The sequence below is a fragment of the Nilaparvata lugens genome, chromosome 2 (genome assembly GCF_014356525.2).
Source record: "Nilaparvata lugens isolate BPH chromosome 2, ASM1435652v1, whole genome shotgun sequence".
Lineage (NCBI taxonomy): Eukaryota > Metazoa > Arthropoda > Insecta > Hemiptera > Delphacidae > Nilaparvata > Nilaparvata lugens.
In genome coordinates this window covers 92066625-92094308 of record NC_052505.1, presented here as the reverse complement: position 1 = coordinate 92094308, position 27684 = coordinate 92066625, and the positions used below count along the sequence as shown (strand labels likewise).

Below are 27684 nucleotides of genomic sequence, written 5' to 3'. Positions count from 1 at the left end.
ACACGCACACTCACTCACTAATCTGTAACCTACTGTGTTTACAGGTTAAAATCTTAGCTTTTCACAAGTTTAGCTATCGTTTACTACTAGTGCACACTAACTAACGGTTGTATCAGAACAGACTTTGCCATTGAAAAATAACGTCCTGTCCCATAATATCTTTATCGTTGTATTTTATTTTTAAATACCCCGTGTTATCTGTGCTCTATTATTGTTGTAATGTCTGCGTTGTAACGATAAAATGTTAAGGTTTCTGTCGTTTTTAAACAATTATAGGAAATCTTGTTCCGTATGTTGTAAATAGTGTGCAGTACAAGTCTAGGTCAAACAATGATAGTAATTGATGATTGTGTACTTGGTATCATAGGAAAAACATAGTTACTTTCTCTATTCTTATTCTATGCTTGTATATACAAGTATAACATAAAACTAGTTTGTTCTATTAGAATAATCAAAATTCTATGGACCATTTGCTTCGTATGAACTGTATGTTTATTGTAAAAAGTTATGATTTGATTATCAGTTTATTATCTGTGTCTTGGATCATGAGATATGATTGGTTTACATGCGTGAAATGCTTTAATAAAATTAAAATTAGTTGATTGTTTTGTTTCTTTTGGCCTTGTATGCTTTATAGGTTAATAAACCTAGGCTATGCCTGTTGTCTTCACCCATTCATATTATATTTATTATAATTATGATTTGTAATAATTGTCAATGAATAAATAAATAAATAAATAAATAATATCAGCAAGTAAAACCTATAATTGGAGTGATCCGTGGTCTAGTGGATAGAGTGCTTCCGTAGCAGCATAGAGATCCCGGTTCAATTCCTCTCATAACCAAAAGTTTTTTAACCAGATAACTCACGTGTTATCGGATGGGCACGTTAAACTGTCGGTCTCGGCTGAATTATGACAGTCGTAAGGCCCTTGACGGTTCAAATTATATATTATTCAGGCGAGGTGGAACCTTCCCGCAAGTGACTCCCCACCAACAAAAGCCATACGAGTTTATTATATAACAAGTGAATCCATTGTCAACTATATTGTAATAGAAAATTAGTATTGAGATAGATTTCCATAAGGAATCGTTTTATTCGTATTATATTTATATTTATTTACTTGCCATGAACAGTAATACATACTATATATTGTCATACAATGCATACAGGAACAAAAACACTTATTACAAATAATTAGAAAACAGACTTCTACACAATAAAATAACCAAATACAGAATGAAACAAAGATTAGAGCAAACGTTCAAAATTTAGAATTATAATTATTCCATTTCAGGAAGTAAAGGTTTCAGTGAGGTACACGTCATAATGGCAGTATTTGATTAACATTGGTGTTGCTATCCTTGTATATCCTTGTATAGTATTCGACAAAGCAGATAGCACTATCCTTTTCTAGGCTCCGAAACGTTGCCAGATCGTTTTAAACAATGTAGAAATAATTATAATAAAGAGAGTATTTGATGTGATTTATGTAAACTTATAATTGGATCATTGAAAAATATTTTTTCCTGGCGATTGAAATATAATATTAATCTTTTTTTTTGTAGTTGAGAAGTTGATATTATGGTAATTATTCATATTAAATAAAAATACCAAGAAATTGTCGAAAAACCACAGATTTATTGATAATTAGAAAGGCCGGTTTCGCTTGTTACACCATTGTCAATCTCTGATAAACTAAAACTAAATACAAGAGCAGCAGAATTTATACTAGTAATAGGCGAGTATTGCAATTGATCAAGGGCATGAACGCCTGCCATTGGCCCAGCTAGACAGTCTCCTGCCACTTAACTGTGTCAATAATATTTCTATTTACATATTTGTTTTATTATCTTTTACTTCTTTCCTTGGTTCTTATTTTGTACTGAAAGTGAATTTTGTTATCATGGTCTGTTGCTTTAGCCGCCATTTTGTGACACCGTTAAGTGGGAGGGGACTGTCTAGCTGGGCCAATGGCAGGCGTTCATGCCCTTGATCAATAGCAGTACTCGCCTACTAGTATAAATTCTGCTGCTCTTGTATTTAGTTTTAGTTTATCAGAGATTGACAATAGTGTAACAACCGAACCGGTCTTTCTAAGTATCAATAAATCTGTGGTTTTTGACAATTTCTTAGTATTTTTATTCAATAATATTAATAATTTCCAACAGTCATTATCACATGAGATATACTGTATCCTCTATAGAAAGCAAGGCAGAGAATCGGCAACGCTGTTTTCCTATCTTTATCCTCTGCCATAATAACGTGTACCTCAATATAGTTCGAATTTAAAGAAAACTTGCAGTAGCCCCGTTTGTTTATTATACCTTTCCCTGACTTCATTAAGAGGGAATATAAATGCCAATGACGTGGAATTATCAACTATGAATAGGGATTAAACGCGAAATTTACAGGACTTGAGGGACAATCTCGCCGATGAGGGAATTTTCTAGGTATTTAAGGGATTAATCGGTGGCGGAAGGGTGAAGGTCGATTAGGAAGGAGAAGGGAAAATCCCTTAATCTTAGCCGCAGTCAGCTCTATTCCTCCCCTATTCCTTCCCTATTCAGTCCTGTCTTTATAAAGGGCGAAATCCCTAAATGCGACGCTGAGAAAGCATTAGCAGGCGTACTTCTATTAATATCGGATATAAAGTGTCTTTTAAGATTCAAATTGAGGAGGTTTTCGAATAGAACTGAGAGGAAATCAGAGAGTTTTCTTGAGAAAGTGAAGTTTTCTTCTTTGCCGTGCTAGTTTCAGGGGAAGGGAGCCGAAGGGCACGGGACGTGGACGTGTAACTTGGAATGACCTCTTTTTTCTCGAGAAGACCACTGTTGTCTTCTCAATGAAAGGGAGATAATATCACAAGATTTATTTCAATTCTATTTGCAGTTGTATTTATAACAAACAAAAACATAGAGGATAAAAATATCATACAACACTACAATAATGATTAATTTATGAGAAGAATGTCTTTGAATTCTTGAAAGATATTAATTCTGCCATCCAATTACAATTCCATCAATTAACAACATATCCATACTATTTAGCTCAGATTTTATACAGGAATGTTCCAGATAATATGAGGGAGGCCGAGAGTTTAAAAGCTAATTGGTGAAATGGCTCTTCAGCATAGGCTGATTGGAGCTGAGAGGCTAATTCACTCACCTTACACCTAGCAAGAGTTGGGGAATAACTTTATACATTAATATTTCGAAATGCTTAATTCATTTATACACTCATACCTCACGTTCAAGTATTTAGAGTTTAAAAACATAATAGATGCTTATAAAACAATAAATTACCTCCGGTTTTTGGGTCCTCTTGCTCTCCCACTCTAGATATCAAGCTACCCAACACTATATAATGTTATCACTTATAATTCACTTGCTGAATCTTACTTTTGTAATTTTAATCACACATATTTTAATTTATAGCAAATATAATACCATCTAACTACTGAATAATACTGCTTGCTGGAACTGTCCCCCAATCTCAGACGCTTAGTCTTACTGGGGGAATTCCACTCAATCAATATGTTCTTTGTACTGTTTTTGTAAAAATGTGATTCTTATTTTGTTTAATATCAAATATGAATATGTGTACATGTATTGTATGCCAAGTGGAAATAAACGAATTGAATTGAATAAAAACACAAAAAAACAATCTGCCTCATAATAGGTAATATCGGTGACCGAGCTTCGCTCTAGAGTCTAAAGCATAAAAAATGTATTTCGAAAGAATAAATTATAATAACATTCATAGTTCATACAGAAATGTTCTATCTAATCACAGTAAATTGAGATCAATTCCCAGAGGAATGCAAAAATTTCCCTCACAAAGGCCCGGTTGCACAAAAGCCGGTTAAATTTTAATCCTGATTAATTTCACGTGAACCAAATCAGAGAAGACCATTTCAAAAGATGGATCTACTGGAATTAATCAGGATTGAAAATAACCCGGCTTTTTTGCAACCGGCACTAAGTACCTGATTGAATGATTACAATAGTTCAACAGCTGAGTCATAATTTTGACACAGTCCCACACACATAATTCGCTCACTCACTTCCATCATCAACAGATGACGAAATAATTATCATCAGCTGTTTTTTCAAGGATGAATAATAATTATCCTTTTAATGTCCTTCGGCGAGTTTTCCCAGGGATGAGACCCAGTGCAATCGAATTTTGATATTATAAACCTACTATGTTCTGAATGTCGTGAGAATCGTTAGAGCCGTTTTCGAGATCCGGTGAAATACAAACATATAAACATCTAAACATATAAACATCTGAACATATGAACAGAAATTGCTCGTTTAATAGTATAGGATAGGATAATATGATAATTTGTGAATCGAAGAACTACAAGATTTAACCTATTTAGGGCTATGTGTTATCTAAATTTGGGAGAGGAATAGCACAAGGTTACCTTATTTTTCCTCTCCCTTTCATTTTGATAACGTTTTTATTGTATAAATGAATAAAGAATCACCAATCCATTCAGTTTGATTGTACATTATACCTCTTACTTGTTAGGAATAGAAGTATTGATATTATTGTTCAATTTATTAGTGAGGAATGTTCATTATTTGAATTGATTTTAATGCTGAATGAAAAAGATTAAGAAGTTGTCAAAAAACCAATGATTTATTGATAATTAGAAAGACGAAACCGGTCTTTCTAATTATCAATAAATCATTGGTTTTTTGACAACTTCTTAGTCTTTATCATTCAATATGAATAATTACCACAATATCAACTTCTCAACTACACAAAAAGTGATTTTAATGCATTGCCTTTGTATTGTATAGTTGAACTTGTGGAAATAAATTTGAATTTGAGTTTTGTCACCAAATGGGATAAATAGATAAAATAATTTGTATTTTCAAACATTGTAATAATATATTTTTATGTTTTTTTTTGCAGTCTGTGTTCTCGAGGGTGGCCAGGGTGTGTAAATACGACCGAGGTGGTCCGCATCGATTTCGCAACCGTTGGACTTCATTCCTCAAATCGCGTCTCAATTGCTCAGTTCAGGGAGACTTTCCCTTCTACTTCAACGAAATTCGTGAGTATTTTCAACTCAAATTCAATTAACTGATTTTGCAGGAACAATAAAGCAATACAATTCACTGAATTCTCATCTACTAACCTCACTGGAGCAACGAACACAACAACAAAAACCAATATACAGTAATACATGAAATACATAAATTTGGTTTTGTTTGGTTTTGAAACATCTAAATTTATCTTACGTCACATGGACGGGAAGGGGCCTTTTGCAGGCCCCATAATGATGTTTCTAGTCGGGGCGTTATAGCACTGCAAAAGACATTCACGTCCCAGTAACGTACACTATTTTTGTCATAATAATCTAAAGAAGAATAATTGAGAAATAGGAAACACTACCTTCTTGTGCTGAAGCTACTACATGCATTCTATCATTATAACCTAGTTTACAAATTCCGAATCAGGAATTTTGTGTAAGTTGACAAAACTTCCACCTGGAGCGCTGAAGGTGTTTTTTTTGTAGCAGTTTTGCTGTTCCCATTTCGGAACTTTTAACACATTATAAAATAATTCAAAAAAAGGTACTGAGATTTTCATTTTTTTTCTATTTATAATTTATAGAAGACTAGCACGTAACCCGTGCTCCGCAAGGGTCTAATAAAAAACTTTACAATTTTAATATATATTACAAGTAGCCCTATACAGATAACAGACAATAAGATTCTATAAATTAATATACAAAATATGTAGTTGTTCTCATGCCTTATATTTCTACAATAAAGTTGGAAAATTACCTTTCTTGAAAGTATTGTAAAGTAAATTATAAAAATATATGCTGAATACAATCACAATTTACATTATTGAATATTCTTTTGTTGCTTTCAAGTGAACAGAGCTTTATTTTTAAGTCCTTTTCTATCAGGATGTGTCAACCCATCTAACCAAACTCAAACTTTATCAGTTTCAATTTGTTACACTCTGCTTTATCACTCTCCTTATCCAACTTGTATTCCTGTCTTGTTTTCTGATACATCTGTCACCCTCAAGTCGAGTGCACAAACTTTGTGCAGACTAGAGAACAAACTTTGTGCTCCAACTGAACCTGTACGGTACGCTCCGGACCGTGATCTCTCAAATTTCGACATACGTGAGGTTCTGAGTTTCTTCTCTCTCTTATCTTTCGAGGGTTAAGTGTAAGAGAGAGCCGACTGCGCCCTAATTTCGCCCTCCTAGGTCAAAATAAAGGCAGTCATTCAATCCAATTCAATCTTTCCTCTTCTCCTCACTCTCTCTCTTTTTCTCTCTCACTCTCTCTTTTTCAGTCTGTATTTCTCTTTCTCCCTCTTTTCCTCATTCTCTTATTATTATCCTCATTATGTTGTTGTTTTAGAAGTAGACTACTCATATTGATGCTATGTAATTGTTTTGGCCTGTTTGGGTGGTAGAGGGAATCAAATGGTTTCAACCCTGCCAGGAGAGAAATAAAACAATCAATCAATCTCTCTTTCACTCACTCACTGTCACTCCCTTCTCCTCCTTTTATTCCACACTCTCTCTTTTCTATTTGTCTCTTCTTCATTATCTTCATCATCTCTCTTCTTTTTCTCTTTCTCCTTCTCCTCTCTTTCCCCTCATTTAACTCAACTTGACTCTCCTCCTCTCCTCCTTTCCTTCCTCGCTCTCTCTTTTCCTCTTCATCTCTTTTCTCTCCACCAGTCTCTCTTTCTTTCCCTTTTTCTCCGTCTCTTCCTCATTCTCTCTTTTCCCTCACTCGCTGCCTCTCTCCCTCTCCAACTTTTCTTTCTAATTCTTTCATCATCTCCTCCTCCTCCTCCTCCTTCTCCTCTCACTCTCCACTAGTTTTTTTCACTTTCTCTTTCTTCCTCTTTATCTCATTGTCTTTATTCCTCTTCCTCCCTCTCTCTCTCTCTCCCTGGATTAGAAATCTAATCTAATCTCCTCTTCAGTTTCTTTTTCTCTTTATTCGTCTTCTCCTCGTTCCCCCCCCTCTCTCTCTCTCGCTCTCTCTCTCTCTCGCTCTCTCTCTCTCTCTCTCTCTCTCTCTCTCCTCTCTCTCTCTCTCTCTCTCTCTCTCTCTCCCTCCCTACAGTATCACAGTATCTCTTTCTCTCATTAAGTCTTTTTTTCATTCTCTTTCTCCCTCTTCTCCTCATCGTCTATCTGGTTCTTTCTCTATCTCTTTTCCTCTCTCTTCTCCAGTCTCTTTTCTCTCACTTCCCCCGTCTCTTCCGCATTCTCTCTTTCACTCCCTTTTCAGTCTCACTTATTTTCTCTTTCTCTCTCTCATTCAGTATCTCTTTTCAGTCTCTCCTATTTTCTCTTTATTTTTCTTATTCAGTATCTCTTTTCAGTTTCTCTCTCTCTTTCTCTTATTCAGTATCTCTTATTTTCTCTTTCTCTCTTCCTCTTTCTCTATTTCCCTCTTTTCCTCGTTGTTTCTCTTCCTCTTTTTCTCTATTTCCCTCTTTTCCTCATCGTTTTTCTTCCTCTTTTTCTCTTTTGTCCGATCTCTCTGTCTCTCTCCCGCTTTTCATTTTCATCGACTGAAACTTCTCCTTCCATCTAAACCATCTCCTGAGACAAATTGGCAACTCCCTTGCCGTTCGCAGAGTTCAAGACCTTTGAGAAACAACTCAAGTTTAAAATGGAAGGGTGTTTATGCTGATGTAGTTCTATTGGAAAGTTTCAATTTCACCCCATGTTTGAATTAGATGATGAATTATCTTGTTGAAGTAAAATTTGAAGGTTTTGTTGGGATGTTGGCAAATGCAATGTTACAAGCAGATCTTGGAAAATAATTTTTGGAATTTATTTTTCATTATCTTTGAATTTTTGGAATTTGGAGAAGAAGAAGAAGAAGAAGAAGAAGAAGAAGAAGAAGAAGGTGTAGGAGAAAGAGAAGAAGAAGAACAAGAATAAAAAGAGGAAGAAATCAAATGTTTTGCAGAAGAGTAAAAAAATAACTGGAAGGAACTATTAGAAGCTATGAAAACACAAAAAAAGCCCTTGAAGAAGAGTGGAGAGGTGTAAGAATTAGATGCAGCGGAAAGGAAAAATGAAAAGAAAAAAAGAAGTAGCAGAAGATTTAGTAAGAAATCGAAATGAAAAATGAACAAATTGGAAGAAGTTGAGAGATTAGAAGATTGTAAAATGAGAACATGAAAACGATAACAAGTGGAAGAGTACTGAACACGAATGAGTAGAGACCAAAGAGAAGATAGTGAGAAGAAGAAAAGGAAAATAGGAAAGATGAAGAAAATTGTTAACCTCAAAGATGGCTGGCTACATCTGAAAGGGAGTGTCAGTTCTGTCAGACTAGAAGAAAAACAAGAAGAAGAAGAAGCCGAAAATGTGGACAAAAATATGATGGATTGAATCCACCCTGATAACTTCTACCAACTTGGAATAACTCATAATTCCAGTAGGCTTAACGTCTCAAATTCTCGTTATATTCTTGAACAGACTTCTCAGCAGGCAACAATTTCCATCAAGGCTTTTCAGCTTGCGGAAAAGTTGAAAATTGAATATAGAAAAGTGAAAAGGGCATTATAATTTCGGAACTTATATTAGTTGAATGGATTCGGATAATCACAGCTAATTGAGAACTTTTGACAAGTTTAATATTTCTTCAATTCAAACTAATTGATGAAAAGAGTTCAATTACGACCTTTCCGAGAGGTGGATTAATTCAAATTATTTCAAAGGAAATATACTGTCCTCAAAGGTGACAAATTCACAAATAGTTGAGTTTTTGGAACATGGTCAGACAAAACCAAAGATTCGAAAAAAAAATAGAAATCTAAGTACCCTATTTACTAGTAGTTCTGTGAACAGTAGACCTCACGCAGTATTCTCATCCATAAGTACCTTATTGAAACTATAGAGCTTATGGAAATACAGCAATAGACTGGCTTCTCCACACATCTGTGTAATCACTTGTCAGCTGATTTATGAATAACTAGTAGTTCTGTGAACAGTAGACCTCGCGCAGTTATAACGACGTCCCAAACCATAAGCACTTCCACACTGATACACTAACTATTTATTTGATCAGATCATGCTTACACAAGATTTAATTATCATATAACGCTTTCCAGAATTTAGCGCGAGAAAACCAGAAGACATCTAGGCGCCCAGACGAGCTGTTATAAGTTCTTTGCATCCTATTAATAGTGCATAAAAATTGCATTCAATGAGGCATGCAATTTATAGTCTACACAGCTGTTAATTTTTTACCAAGTTACATTGAGATATTGAATTGCATGCGTCATGGCATAGTCAACTCGACAGCTGATTTATGATGAATAATTCTATAGTCTGATTTTTACGGTAATATTGGCGTATGAAGGAGGCTCCTTTTTCCTTTTATATTATCCTTGAAATGCAAAACTTCCAAAAACCTTGTTTATACGTTGACGCGCAATTAAAAAAGGTACAAATTTCATGAAAATCTATTACCGCGTTTCGCCGTAAATGCGCAACATATAAACATTTAATCATTCAAACATTCAAACATTAAGAGAAATGCCAAACCGTCGACTTGAATCTTAGACCTCACTTCGCTCGGTCAAAAATTGTTCATTCACATCAATTTTCGGCTATATGAGCCTATTATCAAGTCTTGATAACTTTATAATGGCATCATATAGCCGAATCATGTTGTAAGTAAACAATTTAAAAAAGGTTACTTAGATTTATATTTTTATTTATATTCAAGAGTAGCTTCAACGGAAAAACGACAAAGATTCAATGTTTTTATTTATTAAGAGATAATGGAACAGATGAATTGCAAACGTATACTTAACTTGTTCATGTTATTTTCTCAAATGAGTTGAAAGATAAAATACGTTTTAATTGTTATATTTGAAGTCCCATTAATCGCTCTTCAATATCTAGAAATCTCTCTTTCTACCCCTGTATGGGGTGGTTACACGCTAGCACGGGTTACCCACTGGCCTTTTTTATTTATTTTTATTTATTTATTTACAATGCAAATGACACTAATGTAATTACATTGAAAGATAAAATATTAAGGTAGTCCTTGTGCTATTTTTCTTCCAAATTTATAGGTGACAAAGTCCAAGATAAGGTTAGAATTTCACGTGTACAATTTTTATAACATTTTGGTCCAAAATAAACATGAAAACTATAAATTTTGAATTCAGATGGCTTAATTTGATAAATTAATTAGAAATATTCCAATCAATTACCACTTTTAACTAATAATATTGAGTTATTTAAGAAAATTTGGAACTATTCAAGAAACACAAACTCGTAAACACTGAAGAATTGGCTTTTACACGTACGGGATAGATTATAACTACTGATTAACTTTGAATTTTGCTTATAGATTCTTAATTTACCGATGATGGTTATAGGCGTATTTTGAATTCTTCAAGTTTTCTATTGGACCCTTGCGGAGCACGGGTTACCTGCTAGTCAATAATATAATATAGAAAAGAATAGAATTATAGTACCCTTTAAAATTGATAAAGTAATGAAATAAGAATACAAATTGTAACGTAACTTATCTTTTATTTTATTAATTTCAAAGGGTACTTTAATATTCTATTTTATAAAATACAAGAAAGTAGCCCTAAATTCATACATTTCAAATAAAGGAAAGAATTGGCTTATATACGTACGGAATACGAAATTCACGAATGACGCATCATCACGTCTGAACTACTAGACTGATTAACTTAAAATGTTGCTTATAGATTCTTAATTTACCGAGGATGGTTATAGGCGTATTTTGAATTCTTCAAGTTTTTTATTAGACCTTTTGCACGGTTACCAGCTAGTTTTAAAGAGAACATTTATTTACATTACAAAAAGGTCACTTAATTGCATAAATTCTGCAGATATTTGAAAGATATTTGACACAATTCCTCGATATTTTTGTCTGATTTCAGAGTCGACAACTGAGTTGATAGAGGGCACATATGGTTCGGTGTCCACCCAACTTCTGTACGCCGTGTTCACAACGCCGGCCAACAGCATCGGCGGATCCGCCGTGTGTGCGTTCGCCCTACAAGACATCAGCGACACTTTCGAGGGGAACTTCAAAGGAGCAGTCGGAGCTCAATTCCAATTGGCTGCCTGTACAGAGTGTCAAGGTACACTTGATATATTCAAAATATACTCTTCTATTAATGCAAATGGAATATGATTTTGATTTGCTTGGTCCGAATACGTATAGTGAGGTCCACGTTATAATGGCAGTGAAGAAAAATATAAAAACAGCGTTGCCAATTCTCTGGTTTTGTGGCTTGTCACTGTTTTCTATAGAATATAGCTGATACCGGTATATCTGATGATTAAATGTTCAAATAAAAATATAAATCTCAGTACTGGTACTCAGATTTATATTTTTATTTATATTAAAAGTAGCCCTAAAGAAAAAGACAATATTAACTGTTCATTCTTGTTGACAATGATCAATAATTATTATATTTAATTTGTCAGAGAATAAATCTGTGGGTAGATGACACAAGCTGATAAGTCATGATTTGTAAACTTTTCAGGAGAGCAATTTGAAAGTTTCGCATAGCTGCAAAAATATTATCATATTAATTTTTTCTTACCCATTTTACACTAATATAATCAGCTGATCTTTGACTATTTAAATATAAAATATCAAGGGATAAAACATTTATTTCAATAATTAACTATTGAGAATTTTTGCTAGTGATGTCAGAGATATCATGTTTTGCCATCTGCCAAATGTTTCAAATCACAATGTAACAGAATAGGAAATATCTTAAAAATCGATTATTTAGAAATTTGAATATATTTTTTAACAATTAATTGATATTATTTACAAGTATTGATCAAGTTAACCAAACTTGAACTGTTTGCAAAGTTGTATGGGTTATGTAGTTCTCAATATAGGTTATTGGTTTTCAGATTTTATAATAGCCTACCAGTACACATACACTCTTATCAAATTTTGCCATCTTTTGATAATTGGATTATAATACAAACCGGTAGAAGAGTGTTGAGATATATGTACTTATCAATATTTGTCAACTTGGGCTTTGGAAGAAAATTCTCTATCAGGCTTGAGCAAGCCCTATATCGCTATTTAAAGAGAAACAACATATTTAGTTACATCTTATAAATCTAATTTTTCTGAACTCATCCATATGCATAACTCAATATGGTCAAAAATGTGACTTATCAACTTGTGTCATCTACCCATAGAAATTATCTTTTTTATGATTTAATAATAAATTTTCATAATTCGAGATTGAATATTTTGTTCATAATTGATCATATTTCCACATTGTTTAAAACGATCTGGCAACGTCGCAGAGTTAGAAAGTGATAGGACAATCTGCTTTGTCAAATGATAGACAAGGATAGCAACACCATAATTAATCAAACACTGTCTTTACGCCTATAACGTGGACCTCATTGGAGGAGAATCTACAAATTGAGTCTCTCAATATCAAGAAAGAAAAATCTTAGTATGTACCTTTTTTTAAATGTTCACTTTTACGACATGTTTTCACAATTATGTAATTACCCCTAACAAAAAATGTGATTCTTTCAAGAGTGTGAGATATGAGCTAATAAACTCCCAAACAATGAACTTTTCAATCAATTCTTTTTCTGACAACTCAATCTTATTTTGGACAATATGAATTAACAATTTGTTTTTTCTAGGTGCCTGATCCTCGACCCGGTCAATGTGTGAACGACTCGCGAACTCTGCCGGATCTGACTCTGAACTTCATCAAAACCCATTCTCTCATGGACGAGTCTGTGCCTTCCTTCTTCAGGCAGCCTATCATCATACGCACTAGTTTTCAGTAAGTACAGTAAGGCCCGGTTGCAAAAAAGCCTGTTAAATTTTAATCATGATTACATTCCAAGAGAATTAATCCTAGAAGGTTTTCCTGAGAAGACGGCTTATCTGATTGGTCCGCGTGGGGATTAAAAGCTAACAGACTTTTGTGCAACCGGGTGCCAGAGCTGCTATAATAAGTCATTTTTGTTAAATTACATTTAATATCGGAGACCGAGCTTCGCTCTGGAGTACAGAAGCATAAAAAAATTATTACGAAAGAAGAAATTAAAATAACATTCTTACAGAAATGTTCCATCTAATCACAGTAAATCGAGATTAATTCCCAGAGGAAGGTCCAGTTGCACAAAAGCCGGTTAAATTTTAATCCTGAATAACTTCACTTGAACCAAATCAGAGAATACCATTTCAAAAAGATGGATCTACTGGAATTAATCAAGATTGAAAATAATCCGGATTTTTTGCAACCGACACTAAGTGCCTGATTGAATGATTACAAAAGTTCAACAGCTGAGTCATAATTTTGACACAGTCCCACACACATGAACTCGCTCACTCACTTCCATCACCAACAGACGACGAAATAATTATTATCAGCTGTTTTCCCAAGGATGAATAATAATTATCCTTTTACTGTCATTCAGCGAGTTTTACCACGGATGAGACCTAGTGCAATCGAATCTTTATATTATAAACCCACTATGTTCTGAATTTCGTGAGAATCGTTAGAGCCGTTTTCGAGATCCGGTGAAATACAAACATATAAACATCCAAACATCTAAACATTTGCTGTAAAACATAAAAAGCTTCATTGCTTGCAAATACTTTGTTTGGTGACGCGTCCACACTGGCCACGGGCAAACATTGTTTGTCAAACATAAAAAAAAATTTGCGCAAACTGTTTCAACAAACATGTTTGTCGAAGTTTGTTCAGTTTGGACCCGGCTTTATACACATTTTTATTTTATTTTTGTAGGCTTATTATACATAAATTAATATATTAATGTACAAATTTATTATATTTTGTAGGCTATACATACTTTTGTATAATAAGTAGTCCAGTCAACGAATGGTTATAGAGTTTGTGTTTTATTTCTGGTTCAATTTTTTTTTCTTAATAACTCAATATTTTCAAGTTCTGAGTTAATTGAATGCAATCATTCTATTATATTCGGTTATTAATAAAATCAAATTCAAAATTTCTAGTTTATTTATTTCTGGACTGAGAAGTGGACTCAAATCAATTTAAGTGGATAGCATAACCTATAATTTGTATTCATTCATAACTCTACCTTCATTGTATTATCATCATAACCTAGGCTTAAAATACTTCTAGAAAGTCGCCTTTGTAAAATAATGAATAAAGTTTACCCTTAGCACAGTGGGTAGGGGTGAGGACCTTTGATATGTTTACCTCCTCACTATACTAAACAGAATTGCGGGGTCAATAATAATATTGTCTTTCAAAATTTTCCCTCTATACCGTTTTTTTTAGAATTCATTGCCTGGACAATAGTTCTGTTATTGAGAATTTGATCTCTATTGAGTTGAGATACGTACCATACCGTACTTTTTAATCCGTAAAAAAAGGTCAAAACCATTGAATTTGATGATTAATTAATATTGATTGGAGGCTCATAATATAGGTTTGAATTCTGAAATTTGATAGTAATGTGAAATAATTTTTAAAGAAGATTAAAGAAGATATGTAACTTAATGTAATGATAGGAATGTATTACGTAAAAGAATCTTCTCCAACATCCTCCCCAATTATCCTCTCAAGGCTGTTCAGTACACTTTTTTTATTATTTAAATTGTATAATCTTTTTCAATATAATTGTTAAGATCATTATAAGAGTGAGAAAAAGTGGCAACTGAAATTTTTAAGTGGTCTAATAAGCGAGTTATGGGTTGTTGAAGTGCTAACTCCGTTTTCTTTCCAGATCATGAACGGTTTCGACTATATTAACATAACTTCTCTTAAAATTTCAAAAACTGAATTTTTCCAAACTAAAACATTTCATTCCCCATATAGTTCATAAATAAAAAAGTAACATTTTTTGTGAATTCCATAACTTGTTTATTTTGGCATACATCGCGAAGAAACGCATATTAGAACAAAGTCAATGATGTACTGAATGTATTAAAAAGCGCTTTCAACAACCCATAACTCGCTTATTAGACAACTTAAAAGTTTCAGTTGTCACTTTTTCTCACTCTAATAATGATCTTAACAATTATATTGAAAAAGATTATACAATTTAAATAATAAAAAAGTGTACTGAACAGCTTTAAAACAAGTAGGCCTTGGCTGTATAATTTGAAACTCATATTTTTTTAATATAGGCCTATGTATCATACATAGATATAATAATTCGTTGAATTTACTATATTGATGTAATAATAATTATAACCATAACTTTGATGAATAATAATTAGAGGCTCATAATTATATAGGCTTGAACTCTGAAATCGATAATAATTTATAAGATTTAAATAAGATGTAATTTAATGATATAATGCATTATAATGTAAAAGATTCTTCTTCAACTTACTTTCCAATAATCTTATTAACAAGTAGGCCTCAGCCATAATTTTAAACTCCTAATTTTTTATACGCAGTATTGAATTATTACGATACCATTAGCCCTTATGTGAAAATTAACTAAATACAAAAAACTAGATTCAAAATATTAGTTCACCGTTTGTTTTACAGTTATAGGTTCACGCAGATCGCAGTTGATCCACAGATAAAGACACCCGGAGGAAAAGCATACGATGTTCTGTTTATTGGAACAGGTGAGAAATTTATTTAATCCGTTTTTTGAACTAAATAAATTTATCTATATTTATATAAAAGCGAAATGGCACTCACTCACTCACTCGCAGAACTGAAAATCTACCTGACCAAGAACGTTCAAATTTGGTAGGTATAAACATACCTTCAGAGGCGCAATAAGAACGGATTTGGAAAAATTTCCAAAGATGCGTGTAAAAATGTTGAAAGGTGTAATAATTTTGTGTTAGAAGGTATTTGCAATAACGTCAAAGATACGCCCAAAATTAGCGTTTTTTGCGTTTTCTCAGTTCTTTCATCAAGTAATAGAAAATGTTCAAATTTGGTACAGAGGTTTAGCTAGGGTCTAGAAATTTTGTGATGTGGTAATTCTATAATATTTCATCAAAGATACGCCCAAAATCAGCGTTTTTCCAACGTTTTTCTCAGCTTTTCTGCGTTTTCTCAGTACTTTGACTTTCTGATGAAGCATGCTCAAATGAAAAATGCAGGCAAGCGAAGCGAGCCCGCTGATCTCATTTTTGGACGATCCAGTCGGGGGTCCAGGGGGAGGAGCCCCCTGGCTAGACTGATATGGAGAGCGAAGCGAGCCTGACGGCTAGTTTTTATATATGGTCCTTCTTCACATGAAATCTTTCCTTTTTTCTATTTTAAGATATTTAAAGTTTTATATCTTAAGCGTCTTGAGGAATAATTAAAAACTATCATTCTATTGATGTTAAGGGATCAAGAATCGTTGGGACGGACGTACTAGTATTCAGAACTCAATTTATTGAATATCGAGTGGTACGGTATTTATCTTACAAAATATTTGCAAATGTTTTCCAAAATTTATTTTCAAATACAGTGCCCAGTTGTAGTGCTGCCTACGTAATTAACTGTACCCTAGATTAAACTAAACATGTAACATAAGTTATGGAACAGATAGTGATCCATATAAGTAATTGATATTTTCAAATACATTGACACTCTATGAAATTTAGAGTAAAACTCTGTTAACATCGAGAAAGAAACTACCTAAAATGAGTGTTAAAACAGTGTCAAAATACAATAAAAATAATAAATTATGAAACTCCATTTGCAGTTTTAATAAGGCTCAGATAATATCAAGAAATTTGTAACATGTGAGTGATAGAACATATAGGAAAAATTCAGACAATCAAATGAAATGCACTGGAAGAATGCAATACATGAAGATGCAATAACATCAAGAAAGACGCTACCTAAAATGAATGATAAAACAGTGTCAAAATACAATAAAAATAATAAATTATGAAACTCCATTTGCAGATAACATCAAGAAATTTGTAAGATGTGAGTGATAGAACATATAGGAAAGTTCCAGACAATCAATTGAAATGCACTGGAAGAATGCAATACTTGAAGATGCAATAACATCAAGAAAGAAGCTACCTAAAATTAATGATAAAAAAGTGTCAAAATACAATAAAAATAATAAATTATGAAACTCCAGTTGCAGATAACATCAAGAAATTTGTAAGATGTGAGTGATATGACATATAGGAAAATTTCAGACAATCAATTGAAATGCACTGAAAAATAATTTCGGTATGGAATTCTAATCAACTTCTTGTTTCTGTTCACTATGAAGTTGTATTCTCACACATCAGTATCAGAGTCTGTTTCAGATACAGTGAAAATATGATTCCTATGAGTTATAATAGGACTATTTTCCCCCAGCCAGGCTGAGCGAATATGGATAGCCCCTGGGAATAATATTATCAATGTAGTATTGTGAGGTCCACGTTATAATGGCAGTGGAGAAAGATAGGAGAACAACGTTGCCGATCATCCGTATTGTCAATGTCTTCTATAGACGGTAGCTGATACAGGTTTATTGATGTAATATTAACTGTTCATTCTCGTTTAAAATAATCAATTATATTTTATTAAGCAAGAAATAATATTTTTCAATGATTTGATAATGAATTTTCATATTCAAGATGGAATATTTTGTTAATTGATTATTAATTCTACATTGTTAAAAGACGATCCGGCAACATAGCAAAGCGAGAAAGAGATAGCGCTATCAGCTTTGTTGAATGATACACAAGGTAGTGATTTTTGGTTTTATATTATATGATTTTGAAGTGAATAATTAATCAGATTCAAAATTTCAGTTGATACATATTACCATGAAAAAATTAAATTGGTTAAATACATTTTTTGGGCTTCAAACTGTGTGTAAATCAAATCATGAACTCTACATAACCTCTGACTGTTCATTTCAAATTAAAGTTGAAAGCAGTTTTGGGTGAATGCCTGCTGTTTTCACCTGGATTGTATCTATTGTCTATAAATAAATAAAAATAATTGTTTGTTTCTGTGTGTTTTAGACTACGGCATGGTGCTGAAAACGGTGAACGCCGACTCGGCTGACTCGATAGAGCGCGTGAATCCGGTGCTCATTGAGGAGATCCAGGTGTTCCCCTCTAACGTGTCCCATACGATCACTGAAGGTCATGCGCACCGACAACCAGGAAGGCAGGCTGATTGTCGTCTCCGACACGGAAGTCTTGTCGCTGCGCTTGCATCGCTGTGATAAGGTCACCTCTGGTTGCAGGTTTGTCAATCAATCAATCATTATTTGACCGAAAACCATAGTTAAAATGAAAAATAAAATACAATATCAAGTGAAAAATGAGATACCATTAAATATGATAATATATTAAATGGGAAGTCCCAGCAAGGTTCGAAAAACTTGATCGCAGAAGCCAAGTGTTCAATGATTAAAAATAAATATCGGGGCACCGAGCTTCACTCGTTATTTTTATTTATTGATAAACAGAAAACAATTCTCTAGAATGATCGTGTTTATATTTCACAGCTGGCTACACGTCATCTTATGAATTTCGGGGATGCCATATTTTAATTTTTTCACATACTCACTTTTTTACTATCCACAGCTGTTTCAGCCAAGGGTGAATTATCCTTTTCATGTCGTTCAGCGAGTTTTCCCAAGGATGAGACCTAGAGCAATCGAATTTTTATATCATAAACCTACTATGTTCCAAATTTCGTGAAAATCGTTAGAGCCGTTTCCGAGATCCGTTAAACATAAATAGCCAGATATGAAAATAGCCAGATATAAAAATAACCAAATATAAAAATAACCAGATATAGAAATAACCAGATATATAAATACAGAAATTGCTTCTTAATATTATAATAGGATAAAGAACAAATAATGGAATAGCATGCAACTTAGGGCCAGTTTCCGAGCTCGGAATTTGGATAAGTTCTAGACTTTAAACAGCTGGAGTAATAAAATTGGCTTTCCGAAACGGGGCGTAGTCGTAGTCATTGTCAAAGTCACGTTTGAAAAAAATTCAAAAAAAAATTTCTTTAAAGGAGGATAAATAATGTGCAAGCCAAATTATGTACTATTGTGAATAGCTTCCAGACCTGAAATAACAATAGAAAAGCTAAAATAATATCAGCGGCATTTAGAGCGAGTTCTCCAGTCCGTGGGGGCTTGCGAAGCCTTGAGAAGCGCTATGAGCATGTCTTTAGCATGCCTCCTTTTAGCATATATTGTTTTAATGTTTCCAGTGAATAAGCAGCACTATATGACCAATTTAATTCAATTTAATTTATTAAAAACACACAAAACAAGACAAAATAGAATTACAAAGAATTATGAAACAAATAAAACACAATAAAAATACACTGAAGAACTGATTCACTGTAATTATACACTGTAGAACTGATTCCAGAATTTGCTTTTACTGTTTCCAGTCTTATTGTGTTGTTCTAGCCTTCTTTTTTTTAAATAGTATGACGCTGCAAGACTTATTTATTTATTGGTTAGAGTAAACAATACATTAGGTCAGAAAAGAAAAAAACAGGCTATTGCCCAAACTTCTTAAATTTACTAATTTGGTCTTAAATTGTTCAAATATATATAGGCCTACTGCACATTAGTGTGACAGTGCAATATTTTATCAACTTATTGCACTGTTTTTGGAATTTTATTGTATTGTGTTCAATGATTGATTTTATTACATTAAGCATTATTTTATATTAGGTACTGTTTTAAACTACGGTAGTGTGTGGCACGATTAGATTATACTGACATCTCACCTGACATTTGAGTGAAACTCAAATTTTGACGTTCTTGTGATAATTGTGAATAAATAAAATAAATAAATAAAACTGCAGGATCCATTCTGAAAAAATACATGACAATGCAATATTTAAACAACTTATTCCACTGTCTTTGGCATTATTTCTTCCCGTCTCTGGCATTCTATGCTACAGCTTTTGGACTTTCATTGTACTGTTTTTAGCATCTTATTTTCCTTGATTTAGCATTTGCTTGTACTGCTTCTAGTCTCATTGTGTATTTGTACTGTTTTTAGCGAATGCGTGGCACTGCGCAGGACCCATACTACCCCTGAGACAAGACGGTGCAATATTCTACCAACCTTCTCCACCGAATTCTTTATCGTATTACATTGTACTCCATTTAGCAATTTATTGTACTGCTTCTAGTATTTTTGTGTTGTACTGTTTTTAGTACTTGATTGTCCTCTACTAAGCATTTGTTTGTACTGTTTTTAGCGAGTGCGTGGCGCTTCAGGACCCGTACTGTGCGTGGGACAAGACGGTGTCGAAGTGTCGATCGGTGGGATCGGGCGGGGCTCGTTGGACCGACGAGAAGGTCTTCTATCAAAGTGTTGCCACGGGTTCGCATCCCGCATGTCCTGCCAGTGAGTTATACAACGATTATTTAGTTATTCGTTTGATAATAATATACAGAAAAATAAAAATTCAGAAATATATAAATACATATTTATTCCACACAGATATAATAATAATAATAATACATTATAAAGGAGAACCTGGAAACAGATACATGCCGGAGATGTAACCAATCATCTGAGACGGATAATGTCATTCTCAAGTATTAATTTTTCTATAATTATTATTGAACGAAGATCCCAATTAATTGCTGTAGATAATTTATTTATGTTTGATGGAAAAAGTAACATTCTGTGATATAGCGTGGAACTTTTCCATAATTGAAAACACTTGAAATGTTGTCAAAAATCCACTTTTTTTTAAATAAAGTGGATTTTTGACAACATTTCGACTTTTTTAAATAAAGTAGATTTTTGACAACATTTCAAATCTCTTCAATTCTGTAATATTCTCAAATGCCTATAATAATTCTAATGCAGAGTTTGTTGCAGGTAAAGTGATGAACAAGGAGGCTGGCAACTATGGTGGCTTTTCATTGTACAAGTCCTACAATGAAGACCACTCGGGCCAGGCTAGCAAGGAGTCGCCTGAAGGCGAAGTGTTCACCATGACTCGTGAGGAGGAAGATCACTATAATGGTAGGATTTCACAGGAAAAAATGACAATTTTTCAGTCTAGAATAATTACAGTTCCGATTAAGTAAGAAATAGTGCGTTTCACCGTACATATTATGCTATCCACTCTACTCTTTAGCGCTACTAACTATCAAAACACAATAAAAAAATCGTAAAGTAACTCTCTATTTTTTATTGCAACACTGCTCGTTTCAACTCTTCAACAGTCATTTTCAAGTGTAAATATATATTAATTATGGCATGTTTATCATAGAAGGAATCGAAGTTTCTTCGGATAAGGATAACTTACTTAAGCTGCGTTCAAACCAAAGTTATTAAAAAAATGATAATAACTTAATCCTTATAGATTCTATTAGATTGAACATAACTTATCATACACATGATGAACATATGTGTTTGTCAAGTTCCGTTCAATCCAATAGAATCTATACGGCTCAAGCTATTAACATTTTGTTAATAACTTTGGTGTAAACCCTTTCAAATTAAGCACGGAGTTGTACAAATTAAATTGTACCGTACTCTATATTGGATGGAAAGTATGGTATTAATCAAACCAAAATTACTCTTGAACTGATGTATATTTCGTACCTGCTGTACAAGCAATGTGTTGAAATTCATTACTATATTCAAATATCAATATCGGGGCACCGAGCTTCGCTCGTTATTTTTATTTATTGATAAACAGAACACAATTCTCTAAAATGATCATGTTTATATTTTACAGCTGGCTATACGTCAGCTTATGAATTTCGGGGATGCAATATTTTGATTTTCCACAGACTCACTCGCTCACTCACCTTTTTACTATCCACAGCTGTTTCAGCCAAGGATGAATTATCCTTTTAATGTCGTTCAGCGAGTTTTCTCAAGGATGAGACCTAGTGCAATCAAATTTTTATATCATAAACCTACTATGTTCCAAATTTCGTGAAAATCGTTAGAGTCGTTTTCGAGATCCGTTGAACATAATATACGGTGATTATCACCGTTCCCTCTCTTTACATTTATGAGGTGATTATGTAATTCAGGAGAAATAAGGTTTCGGCTAGAAATAGTGATTCCCACAGGTATCAAACCAGAAATAGAGGAGACTTTGCTTCCATGTACCATTGGACAACTCTTTTTGAAAAGAAGCCAACATATATAGGTCTTAAATTTTTTAGAAAGCTTCATGATGATATGAAAAACGTTGAAGATCTCAATTTATTCGGAAGGAAGTTAAAAGAGTTATTGATGGAAGGTGTATTTTACACCACACAGGAATATATGTGTAGGGAGGGGCCCTTTGTGTGTTGATATGTTTATATGTATGTGTATGTGTCATGTGTATTTTTTCTTATTGAAAGTAATGTTTTCAAGCATTTCTTTTTTTGACAATTCTCATACTCTGTTAAGAGTCTCTGGGAAGATATTAAAAACAAAACATAAATAACCAGATATAAAAATAACAAGTTATATAAATACAGAAATTGCTCGCTTAATATTATAGGATAATTTCTCTAAATTCAAAATGTTTAGCTTATATATATTTTTTTGGACGAATATTGAACTTGAACGTTTTACAGTAGAAACATAACCTATTTTTTGAACATTTTATTAATTTATCAAAATTTGGGAATGGAATAGATTTGGGCCAAGCCTGTTGTTCCTTCCTAATTTGTGATTTGTGATTCTGTCCACGAATAAATAAATAAATAAATCAGAAGTCAAAACATTAGTTATTTATGTTTTGTATTGGCATAGTGAGGAGGGTGATGAGTATATTATTCTAAAATAATAATTGTATATATATATATATAATATATATATATATATATAATATATAATTATATATATATATATATATATATATATTACAACATTTTTGGTAAATAGTTATGTTTTTGGAGAGAAACATTTTTTCCATTTCAATGAATGTTATCATTTAACAAAATAATATTATCTTTGTTGTGTAGGACCCCAAGTGACAACAGCCGAAAGCCTGCCTAACCAGTACTCGATAGAGACACTAGTTCTGGCAGTTCTGACCGCCTCACTGGCAGCACTGGCGTTTGGCTTCCTGGCCGGATACTTCTGTGGACGCAAGTGTCACAAGGATGAAGATGACAACCTGCCCTACCCCGACACTGAGTACGAGTACTTTGAACAGAGGCAGAATGTTAACACGTGAGTTTCTTTCATTAATTCAAATTCATTCACTCGCCATAAAAGTAATTACAAATTAATGAAATACAGTAAATATTTTCAATTACAAATCATGGCACTACAGGCAAACATCACTTGTGCTTCGGTAGTGAGTTCAAACAACTATAATATTAATAATAATAATCCTTTTCTTTCCTTTTTCCTTCGTCCCGGTACCCCCAGAAGAAGGGAGTTTATTATAGAAAATATATCAAACAAAAATGAAAAATACACTTATAGAAAGAAATCTTACAAACAAAACAAAAGAAGAAGAATGAAAAAAGCAAGAATGACAGAAGATAAGAAAAATTCCTTTTTAGTGGAAAATTTCAAAAATTATAAACCAGACGAAATATAAATTTTCCAAAACCTTCTAAAGAAGGTTTGACTGGAGGAGTCAAGTTTTACATTATATTAAAAAAACCATAGAAATAGTACATTGATATAATCAATCAGTGATCTCAAAATAATAATTTTCAATTCAAATCATATCAAAAAAAGAAATAATTGTCAATCTTGAGTAGAAAAAAAATTAATTGATACTTGATAATAAGTCATTTAATTGTATTGTGTAGCAATAGAATAATAAAACAATAATAACAATAATAGTGAGTAGGTTTTTGATTCTGTATTCAAATTTTTTGAATAAGTGCAATATTTCTTAAGTTTTTAATTTATTGTGATACATTCTGTGATTTATTTAGAGTATAAAATCAACCTTCAAAATTCAAAATTTTAAATCATCATTCCTAGACCGAAAATCAAGTGACGAAGCAGTGTGAGATACATAACCTATCTTTTGGACAACATTAACATTTTATCAAATTTTTGGAGAGAAATAGTACAGGCTCAGCCTAGTTTTTCCTCCAATGTCATAATTGTATTATTATTATAGTATTTTATACAATAAATGAATGAATGAATGAATAATAATAATAATAATAATAATAATAATTTCCTTTCCTTTTTCCTTCATCCTGGTACCCCCAGAAGAAGGGAGTTTATTATAGAAAATATATCAAACAAAAATGAAAATACACTTATAGAAAGAAATCTTACAAACAAAACAAAAGAAGAAGAATGAAAAAAGCAAGAATGACAGAAGATAAGAAAAATTCCTTTTTAGTGGAAAATTTCAAAAATTATAAACCAGACGAAATAAAATTTTCCAAAACCTTCTAAAGAAGGTTTGACTGAGGAGTCAAGTTTTACATTATATTAAAAAAACCATAGAAATAGTACATTGATATAATCAATCAGTGATCTCAAAATAATAATTTTCAATTCAAATCATATCAAAGAAGAAATAATTGTCAATCTTGAGTAGAAAAAAAATTAATTGATACATTGATAGTAATTCATTTAATTGTATTGTGTAGCAATAGAATAATAAAACAATAATAATATAATAATCTTTATATGGTTTTTAATGGTAAGTAGTTCATGACAGAAGTTCCACCTCACCTGAATTTAAGCCAACAACAACTGGAACATATTTTTTTAACTCCTCAGCTCTACAGGTCTTTACAACCCTTGGCCTCCCTCACATAGCCTCTCCATCTGTCTCGATCATCGGCCTCCTCCAGTTACGAACTCAAACGTCCTTAGATCGCGTTCCACATCATCCTTCCACCTATTTCTTGATCGACCTTTCCTTCTTCTCTTATATATCTTCTCCTTCCATATACATTTCACCACTCCTCCATCTCCCATTCTCAACATATATGCCCCATCCATCTTATTCTGCCAGCTTTTATCGACCGCACATGTCTTCATTGTTTAAGAACTCCTCTATTTCAATTTTTTTCCTTCCTCTCCAGACACCATTCTCAAAAACAGGGCCCAAGATTCTTCTCACCACCTTTCTTTCAAAAACTCTCAGTCTTTGCATATCTCAAGCAGTAAGCACCCATGTTTCCGACCCGTAACACACCACAGGCTTGAATAATTCTCATCACCTATGCTTTGTATGATTGTAATTTTGTAGCTCTTGACAGCATTCGAGATTTAAATAACTTGATACTAGCATAGTATGCCCTGTTTCCCGCCATGATCCTGTTGTTAATCTCTGCTGAGACTTTTCCACTACTTGTCACAAGTGTTCCCAGGTAGACGAATTCGTCTACCTGTTGAAATGTGTAGGGTCCAATCTTCATGTCTCTAGCATCTCTCTCACCTACTGCTGGTGACACTCTCAGGTATTTTGTCTTGGCCTCATTTATCTCTGATCCCATTGGTTTACTATTGCTGGCTAGGGATGTGAAGGCTTCTCTTAAGGCTTCTCTTAATTAAACAATATTTCATCTTAATCATGGAAATTCATTATGCAATTAATGGAAAATATAATTTCTTGCTTAATAAAATATGATTGATTATTTCAAACGAGAATGAACAGTTAATATTACATTAATAAACCTGTATCAGCTACCATCTATAGAAGGCATTGCAAGACAGAGGATCGAAAATGTTGTTCTGCTATCTTTCTCCACTGCCATTATAACGTGGACCACACTATAGAGTGTAAATTTATTTTTTATTTAATTGAAAATATACATATTTGAAGGCACCCGGTAATAAATCCCATTTATCCATCATAACGTATAAGGTAGGGAATATATAGTAGGAATTTTATAAAATAGGAATATTAAAAGAGAATAAAGTACTGTAGGAGAGAAGTTGAGACACCATTGGTGTCTGACTAATATCTCAGCATGGAGTCTTGATATGAAATCAACTTTTCTGATTTCTGTTTTTAATTTTAGTCACCGACCAATAATATTGCAACTGATCTCAATTTAAATTTCTGTTTCAGTCGCCGCATGCCCCCCGAACCGAAACTGCTGGCCCAGGAAGAGGTGACCTACGCTGAGCCAGTGCTGGTGGCGCCACCCAGCAGCAAACAGCTGAACTCGCCCAAGGCGACGTTGCCACGTGGTGCCGGCCAGAAGCAGCTCGACAACAACATGTTCCAGTTCAGCGATGGCGGCGGATACAACATGGCAGCGCCGCCTTACGCCAGTGCACGGCCCTCCAATCGCGATCACTTTGGCACGTTACGGTCGCAGCGTGATCTGCCCAAGGTAACTGATTAATACCCTTGATAACCTTGGTAACCTTGATCTGCCCAAGGTAACTAATTAATAACCTTGGTAACCTTGATAAGGTAACCTTGATCTGCCTAAGGTAACTGATTAATAACCTTGATACTCAGAGTACCAACTTCACATAAATAAACTCCACATGGAATTGAGGCACTGTATATAAAATACAAAATGAAGTTGATTTGACAATACAAATTCTATCAAATATGAAAAAGATCCCAAATATCAATTTTCATTCTACAAATACCATACATAAGTGATGATTATAAATCACTTCAAAATTAATTCAACTTTGAGAAAATGGCTGGCTCTGTAGCTGTACCAACTCTACTACTATTTTCCTTGTAAATCTTAGTTTGCAGCATGAGGTTTTTATGGTCAATGTATATTTTAATAGGAGCACAATGTTGTTATATATGCTCATTCTATAAAAAAGGCCCACTCTCTTTTTTCGCTCTTTCTCTCACACATTAGCTTACAGGCCCTCTGGATTCTGTGAAATCTGGCAGCAATTTATTCCATAAGAGTCATGCTGCAATCTAAGGTTTGTACCTATAGCCTACTATATAGCTATGACTCCACACTATTTGAGGAGCCAACTCTGCTGATTATAATTTATGAGTTTGAAAAATGCTTCTCGGTACCAAACTAAATTCATAGGTCCATTCATAATCACCATCTTTCTCATTATATCCATACACAAGCCTAGAGCTCATGTGGACTTCACGTTCTATTGACTGTATTGAACTGAAAAGTCCACTTTTTGTGTAAAGGTATTGCTTTGGATAGTCTGTGAGTCTTTCTCTGTACTGTAAGGGTGATACCACACCAGGCATTTGCAAAAAGTCTGGATGTGTCTGGTATGATATGGTCTCAATCTACTCCAATGCTAAAGCCTTCACATTCTGTCAGAGTGGCCATTCGGTCTGTTCAAGCGTGGCTTTGTAATGTATGACCACCATATCATAATAGATTGATCAATATTTGTTTTCATGCATCATACAGCTTTTTTCTTCAATAATTTATAAGCTGTCATCAACAGTGTAACTAATATCACCATTATTATAACAAAATGATGAATATTTTTTGTCTCTTAGTGAAAACGAATCAGACATGACAATATAGCCTTTTTTTTAATTTGTAAGTTGTTATGAATGAACAATTTTGTTGTATTTTACAGCAAAATGACTCAGGCATGGCTGCCTACCGGATGGGTTCGGCACAACACGCAGTGTGAAGAAGGTGTACTTGTGAGAGACAGGGGAGGAGGGCACGGGCGGTGGCAGAAGCAGTTTGCCGGGGCGCACAAGGGGTGTTGCCAACCGCGGGGGCCACACGACCAACAGCAGTCATCATCCCCTCGCCACGCACACCCCTTCCCCCTCCAGCTCCAG

The 27684-nt window shown here is 33.6% G+C and overlaps 2 protein-coding genes across 3 annotated transcripts in view; both read left to right on the top strand.

Annotated features, from left to right (window-relative positions):
- LOC111061043 (semaphorin-1A) overlaps window positions 1–27684 on the top strand; it is a 530166-nt gene that overhangs the window by 88412 nt on the left and 414070 nt on the right. The window lies entirely within an intron of this gene.
- On the top strand, window positions 15565–27667 carry LOC111048328 (semaphorin-1A). Its single transcript, XM_039422108.1, has 7 exons — window positions 15565–15647; window positions 18003–18229; window positions 20230–20378; window positions 20862–21008; window positions 22961–23171; window positions 26002–26269; window positions 27471–27667. The coding sequence occupies exons 2-7, from the start codon at window positions 18129–18131 to the stop codon at window positions 27525–27527; spliced, it is 933 nt and encodes a 310-aa protein (XP_039278042.1). The 5' UTR covers window positions 15565–15647; window positions 18003–18128; the 3' UTR covers window positions 27528–27667.

What these genes read in the sequence shown, in the direction of transcription:
- LOC111048328 (XM_039422108.1), top strand. Translation starts at nt 18,129, where the DNA reads ATGCGCACCGACAACCAGGAAGGCAGGCTGATTGTCGTCTCCGACACG. An exon ending in GCATCCCGCATGTCCTGCCA is followed by an intron (nt 20,379 to 20,861) that starts GTGAGTTATACA and finishes AGTTTGTTGCAG; the next exon opens with GTAAAGTGATGAACAAGGAG. An exon ending in CGCAGCGTGATCTGCCCAAG is followed by an intron (nt 26,270 to 27,470) that starts GTAACTGATTAA and finishes TGTATTTTACAG; the next exon opens with CAAAATGACTCAGGCATGGC.